Raw genomic sequence first — 6,982 nt, forward strand, 5'->3', positions numbered from 1 at the left:
GCACCGGGTTGTCACACAACAAACCCGGTAAGCTTTTGCAAGCCCATATGAGTAACTCAAAACAACTCACACCAAATCACGGGATAAAAGCCCGCACAACTCACACCAAACACGAGGAAAACCTTTCGACTCGAGAATAAGGAAAACATACCATGCTTCCCAAAACAATACTCTTTTCCCAAAAGGAAATCACAAAAGTCACACAGTGGCAAAATCATATAAATCGTTAACCTAACAATTCAAATATGCACTACACTAATTTTTCAATCAGACGACAGTTTTTCACTGTCGTCTGTCGTCTGATTATAGACTTTGCTGTTGTCTATCTCAATGCCGTCTGATTCATGGATCAGACAATACCAAAAAACTGTCGTCTGATAAAGTTTACTACAACAGCGACTACTATATTGTCTGTTGTCTGTTGTCTGAACACCAAGAAAAACAACAGCGTCTTATATACTTGCTGTTGTCTGAAGGCTGTGCCACACAACAGGGGCTTATATGCTTGCTGTTGTCTAAAGGCTGTGCCAGACAACAGGGGCTTATATGCTTGCTGTTGTCTGAAGGTTATGCCAGACAACAGGGGGTTATATACTTGCTGTTGTCTAAAGGCTTAGTCAGACAATATGTACTTGCAAATCCCATTGTCCATCCATTACTGATACTATAGATTTCTCCAAAAAACTGTTGTTTGTTGTTTTGCTGGACAATGACTTTCTCGTTTTTTTAGTCCTTATAGTATTATAGTTAGATAGCTCATACAACAGTTTTTGTTAGACATTTTGTGATGATCAATTATTGGACAATAGTTTTTAGCTGGATTGAACGGTATGATAGACATTCAAAATGACATCACATCCAAAACACATTCATTTATGTTAAAATCCAATACATTCATCCATATATCCAACAAAGTCATTACATCAACAGAACTAGTTTTCTAACAAAATTTAGTAAAATGTTGAAACCAACCAAGTCTTGAAGAACACACTTTATGATGACAATGAAGATGCCAGCAGAAGTTGCATCAACAACAACCTTTACTTTCGCATCAACAACAGCCTTTAATTTCACTGTTGAGTGAGCTTAGCAGAGAATCCACTGGCAGCCGTCTTGTAACTGCTAATATGAACACCAAAGTATGCAAGAATAAGACTATTAATAAAGTTCACTGGTAAATTGCTACTAAACTGCTAATGATTAACCATGCATTCTTATAATTAATAGTCACAAAAAGATAGCAAATTTACCTTCTGAAGTTTCTCAAGAGCAGGAATAGCATCAGTTTCAATAGTCTTAGCAGCATCACGTTCTCCTGCAACTTTGCTTGATGAGAGTTCATCCTGTCATTACACCAAGGAATAGTTAATGATGGACTTCAGTACTGGAATAAATAAAAAATTTGACTTACCATAACTTTCTGAAATTCCTCGAGATTGGTTGCTAGTGTTTCCCACTGGAAACTGATATTTGGTAGGTTCAAACACCCTTTTCTCCTAACTTTTGTCTTCGACTCAATGACAGTTACTTCCTTGTATAATCTATGACCTATAATTGTATTTCCATCATACCTGACATAAATATAGAAAGTGATATAAAAACCAAATTTGCTATTAAACACATGAAATTCATCGTAACATATCAAAACATTACCAATAAGAAGTCCTCTTTTCGTCTCCTCCTATCTTATCTTTGCGGAATGAAGAAATTTCAGTTCCTTGTTTCAGAGCATCATTAATATAAGCCACTGCATCATCTTGCTGGATACAAAAAGAATGAGTTAATTATTTCACACAACCAGAAACTAAAGGGAAAAACAGAACAGACACCTGAATATACTTGGAACATGTATTGACATGTTCAGGCAACAACAATTGGTAACATAAAGCTAAGATATCCGGTATGTACACAAACACTAAACTATAACTGAATGACAGAAAGGTAAACCTTTGCCAACTCAAGAAAGGCCTTCTCCCATGCCACTGCTCTTTCAGTTTCATTCCCCTCTTTATTAATAGCATTGTTTACCGGATAAATTATTAAAAATGCTGATGCCTGTTTTGGAAAGATCATAACAGTTATCAAAGACTCCAAGACTCAATCTTTCTTTCAACTTGAAATGATTTAAATTAAATAGACTCGATTTCAGGAAAAAAAAAAAGGATAAAATCATTACCTTGGAATATTTTTTCCCATAAACCACCTAATGTAGTGCTGGGATCAAGAGGAGCTTTATATGCAATCATACATTTGTCAACAGAGGAATAGTGCTTGAAGTAACAGAATACAAATTTCAATTGCCTTGCCAAGAATATCACCATACTTCTTTTGAGGAAATTGAAAGAACAAAAAAACAGGAAAGAAAACTGAATATATATATATATCACACAGCTTAAATAGCTGAAAGAACAGGAATTGTTATTACACAGCAGCCCTATAGAAAAGTCTGACCTGATTAAATCCTTATACTTTAAAATTTAAAATCTGAAGAAAGTATACATGTTCCCAGTAAAAGAATTATTCCGCAAAATTCTGTAGTAAAGAAGCACCAATTCAGATCAAGAGTAATACATTAAAGCAAAAGTTCTGAAAAACACATTAAAAGGAACATTGGAATGCATTTTGTAGGACTTAGAACCAATTATAGTCCTACATGGATTTTATGTAAACCAGCTTCCCCAGGAGCCAATGTTCCACCAAGACAAAGATCTTTCAAATTCCTGCAAGTTGATCACATCCAACTTCAAGCTCATGAAATTAAGAACACCAAAACTCTTTGAGAGCCTCTAAATCAATACAATTAAAAATCCTGGCACAAAGCAACTCTAAGGACAACACCAATAAAAAGCTGCCGTGTTCTTAAATCATTACAAGTTCATGAATTCCAAATCACTTTTAAGCTTTAAGCTCAAAAAGGTGAGTGGTTAATTTTATTACATGATATTCCTACGAAACCCCCACCACAAATCAATTTAGAAGTGCTTAATATACAAACCCAACATATCTACAAAACTCATTTTCTTTACTGCCATAGAAAACTCAAACTGACTCGAGAGCTATTTGCTTCAATCTCAGAAAACAAGAGGCACACAAAAGGAAACAAACGAAAACTCACAAGCTGATGACTTTCCCATCTGATGAGCACTCAACTCCAAACCAAGAATAGCACAGAATTAGCAATCCCAGACAATCAATTTCAGAGAGATAATCAATTAGAAACAACAATTTCCAAAAACCCAGTCAAGAAACCCAAACAATTTTAGCAAGTATCAATCAATTCAGAAACCCAATAAAAAAATAATAAAAAGAAGAAGGAAGAACTGAATATGATTGAGATCGTACATTTGGAGATTGTTAGAACTACATCGCGACTGAATCAAAGAGGAATAGTATTGGAGACAAGTCACGACTGATTCGTGACCACTAGCGGTCACTGCGGTGGTGGTCAACTGGTGGTCACTGCGATGAGAGAGAGAGATGGTTGAGCATACAGTCCATCAGAGAGAGAGAGAGGCTCTGAGAGAGAGGAGGTCTTCAGTCTTGCTACCCGTTTGCTAACAGTCCTACATACTTCAAGTTATAGCTAACAATTCAATTTAATTATAGCTTGTTCAACTACAACCATTGTAGAATTAGTGCTCGCCATTGCTTCTGGAGCCTTCACCGTTTCTATTTGCAGTAAACAATTACATTCATATTAGCTTTCGACATGCACCTAGCCTCATGCTTCAATCATTTGACTCGGACAAAACCCAAGAATAAACAGAAACAATGAAACTTCATAGTCTAAGCTAACAATCAGCCAAGTATCTATTGTCAACTAAGCAATCAACAGAACCAAATCGAGCCATAAACCCTAACCAAAATCCAATAAAATCTAGAATTAACAACAAAATAAAATGACAAAATCAAGTAAAACTACCTTGGTGGTTACTCGGTAGGAGAAGTAGGCCTGCACGCCATTGCCCAATTACACAGAAACAGTAACAGAGATTGACAGGAACGGCTGCGATGACGGCAATCCAAGGGCTCCCCAATATACCTGTCTGCTACTCCAGTCAACCCAATTGCAATTAAGATCAGCCCAAACTCAAATTTACAAACAAATTCATAAAATCAAGGCGAAATTGGGGAAGGGAGAGTGGTAGGTAATTACGGTGACAAACGCGAGCTTCGGGATCGAGGCCAAAGCTTTGAAAGGGTTCGATGATGAACTGCTTCTTGCCGGGCTGAGGGGGCTCGGTATTTTTGGGGGACAAATTGTTGAGCTGGCCTGGCGGCTGTCGTCATAAACTCGGAGTGGTTGTGGTAGCATTGGGAGAGCCAGAGGCCGTCCATATCAGCTAGAGAGATTGGATCTGAGAGAGGTTTACGATGATGGGTCCTTCCCCCTTCCTTGTGCGGCCGCCCTCTCGAACACCTGACGCTCAAATCTAATCTTGTTCAGCATAAGATAGAGAGAGAGAGAGATAAGAGGCAAATGACTGGCAATTTGGGCGAGGATAAAGAGAAGAAGAGAGAGAGATATATAGGTATATGAATTCGTGAGAGGGAAATTAGAATTTGAGCCAAAAATACTGGCGGGCTCTAAAAAGTTAAGGACAGTCATGTTGAACCCTAAAGCTCAGACAACATCAATTTCAGTACATTGTCTGAAACAAAGTCACACAATAGACAACTAAAAAACTGTTGTGTGAATCAAAACAATCAGACGACATATTTTTCAACCATTGTATTAAGAGTAATTGCACAACAGAGATGTAATAACTGTTGTGTGATTAAAAACAATGAGACAACATCTTTTATCCACCATTGTGTTAATCAACCTTTGACAACATCACATAATAACTGTTGTCTGAATGAATTCATTCAGACAACATCAAAAAAATCAACCATTGTCTGAAATTCTATTGCACAAGAGCAAAGAAAAAACAGTTGTTGGATTCGAAATCTTAGACGACAGAATATTTCTTGCTGTCGTCTGATTAATTCAGACGACAGTTAAAATGTTTGCTATCGTCTGATATGTGTTGTCTGATTCCAAAATTGGTGTAGTGATGATAAATCGATCCAACCTGGATCAAACACATCAAAACGGTCCAACCTGGACAAACACATACGCACATCAATCATACCTATTATTAACCTAACAAATAGCATATGATTCTTTTAGTCCAACCTGGACAAACACATTAAATCAGTCCAACCTGGACAAAACACATCAAATCAGTCCAACTTGGACAAAATACGTCAAATCAGTCCAACCTGGACAAAATACATCAAATCAGTCCAACCTGGACAAAATACGTACCCAGTAATCGTAAATAACCTACTTAGATCCATGAGGTACCATGGCAGACAGACTAGAGCTCTAACTGAATATATCGTAACCTGTCACCTCGGCCAAGGTTCAACCTTACGATATACATTGTCTAAGGAAGCAACCTGCAACCCCGGATCTTTAGGCCAACCTGACCCTCAGATCAAAATATAAAACGAGTCGCACCGGACCCCAAATGTCAAATCAAATCAAAAGGAGAAATCACAACCTGTGACTCTCAATTCCTCAAACACTTTTCAAAACAATAGAAATACCATTTCCCACCATTTCTTTTCCGAAAAGCCACAACCCAAAACAATAAAACGCACCAATTCATGCATATTGTTTTCATCAATCCACAACCCACCAAAACATGAATACATATATATATATATATATATATATATATATATATATATATATATATATATATATGTACACACATAGTCATCCACTCAGAAATGCCACTAATATCATCTATAGTTCATTTCGAAAGCAAATCAAAATCAACCAATTAAATCCGTTCATAATTGAACCTTGTGAGATTACTCACCTTGAAACTCCCGCTGCGTCTTCAATACAGAACAAAGCAGCCAAACCACAAAACAACCGTCCAAGAATACTTCCCAAGTACCTAAGCACATATGGTTTCAACTTAGTAACGATTCACAAACGATTTAAGTTCGAAACCCCTGTTTTGAACTAAAATCCCCCAAAGTGGCGCCAATCGAGGCGAAACCACATCCGAGACCTCCCAAAGTCTCCGGAATACATCCACGATCGATACGTCCCAACCACAAGTCGATCGGACGCTCGGATCCTCACGGATCGAATAAATCAACCGGTATGAAACCGTAAAAATCATAACAATTTCATACGAACTCCAAAATATGCGTATTATATATCAAAATACTCGTATCGACGAGTAGAAGACATATAATACCAGAAACAATCCCATACATGGCCGGAACACCGCCGGAACGCCGCCACAGGCAGTGGCGCACCGCCGCCGGCTAAAACTCAATATTTCACAAAACTCCCAACATCAAAGTTCTTCATCTAAGCATGCTTGTGAATTCTCATAACTAGCTCGAAGTCAGAAAACAAGCATAAAGGGTCGAAAACTACCTCACAAGCCGTGAACAGTAATCCAATCTGAGTTGAACCGATTTCCACGTAAATCGATCCAAAAAAACACCATAGATCGACTCAGACAACCCCCACGAAGCCAAGGAAGGAAGCTTGAAGCCGTGCAGTCGCCGGAGCTGTGTTTCCGGTCGGGTCCAAAAACACCAACCTGCACCACCTTCTACCGCCGCCACCACCGAGAATCGGAGCTAGAGGATACCACAGGGAGGAGCGCACAGAGGAGGCGATCCTATCTGGAAAGTTTCGTCGCCGGAGACCGCCGCAGATCGCCGGAAAAGTCGGGTCGGATCTCCGGTTTCGGGTCGGGTCAGTCGTGGGTGATGAGAGAGAACGGAGCGTTTCTAAGTTTCCGGTTTTGGAAACTTCCAAAATTAAAAATGGAAATTTCCGAAAACGGAAACCCCTATATATAGAGCTTTCCAAATTTTCAAACGCTCATAACTTTCTCATACGAACTCCGATTCTCGCGTTCCTCGTGTCCACGAACTCGTATCGACGCGCTCTACAACTTTC

General features: G+C 38.6%; 1 protein-coding gene across 10 annotated transcripts; it reads right to left on the reverse strand.

Annotated features, from left to right (window-relative positions):
- Window positions 1-852: 852 nt before the first annotated feature.
- LOC133735572 (DDT domain-containing protein DDR4-like) lies at window positions 853-4,541 on the reverse strand. Of its 10 annotated transcripts, none has more exons than XR_009859136.1 (9): window positions 4,157-4,540; window positions 3,923-4,046; window positions 3,343-3,669; window positions 2,177-2,230; window positions 1,948-2,055; window positions 1,654-1,760; window positions 1,412-1,571; window positions 1,251-1,343; window positions 853-1,119 (listed from the first exon to the last, which is right to left on the reverse strand). XR_009859136.1 is itself a non-coding variant. In XM_062162970.1 (9 exons), the coding sequence occupies exons 5-9, from the start codon at window positions 2,071-2,073 to the stop codon at window positions 1,087-1,089; spliced, it is 522 nt and encodes a 173-aa protein (XP_062018954.1). In that variant the 5' UTR covers window positions 2,074-2,532; window positions 2,654-2,720; window positions 3,343-3,669; window positions 3,923-4,046; window positions 4,157-4,534; the 3' UTR covers window positions 853-1,086. The 10 variants fall into 10 exon arrangements, 8 of the variants coding, with proteins under 8 accessions (XP_062018954.1, XP_062018957.1, XP_062018958.1 ...); XM_062162970.1 differs by adding an exon at window positions 2,654-2,720 and having other exon boundaries at window positions 853-1,122; window positions 1,948-2,532; window positions 4,157-4,534; XR_009859135.1 differs by having other exon boundaries at window positions 2,177-3,669; window positions 4,157-4,541.
- Window positions 4,542-6,982: the final 2,441 nt, after the last annotated feature.

Source organism: Rosa rugosa, chromosome 3, assembly GCF_958449725.1.
Source record: "Rosa rugosa chromosome 3, drRosRugo1.1, whole genome shotgun sequence".
NCBI classification, from domain to species: Eukaryota; Viridiplantae; Streptophyta; class Magnoliopsida; order Rosales; family Rosaceae; genus Rosa; species Rosa rugosa.

Excerpts from the sequence above, each read along its gene's own strand:
- LOC133735572 (XM_062162975.1), bottom strand. The coding sequence starts at position 2,073 with ATGATCTTTCCAAAACAGGCATCAGCATTTTTAATAATTTATCCGGTA. Across the intron at positions 1,572-1,653 it reads GAAAAGAGGACTTCTTATTG|GTATGATGGAAATACAATTA; the intron begins GTAATGTTTTGA and ends TATTTATGTCAG. Across the intron at positions 1,123-1,250 it reads CTCTTGAGAAACTTCAGAAG|CAGTTACAAGACGGCTGCCA; the intron begins GTAAATTTGCTA and ends TGTTCATATTAG.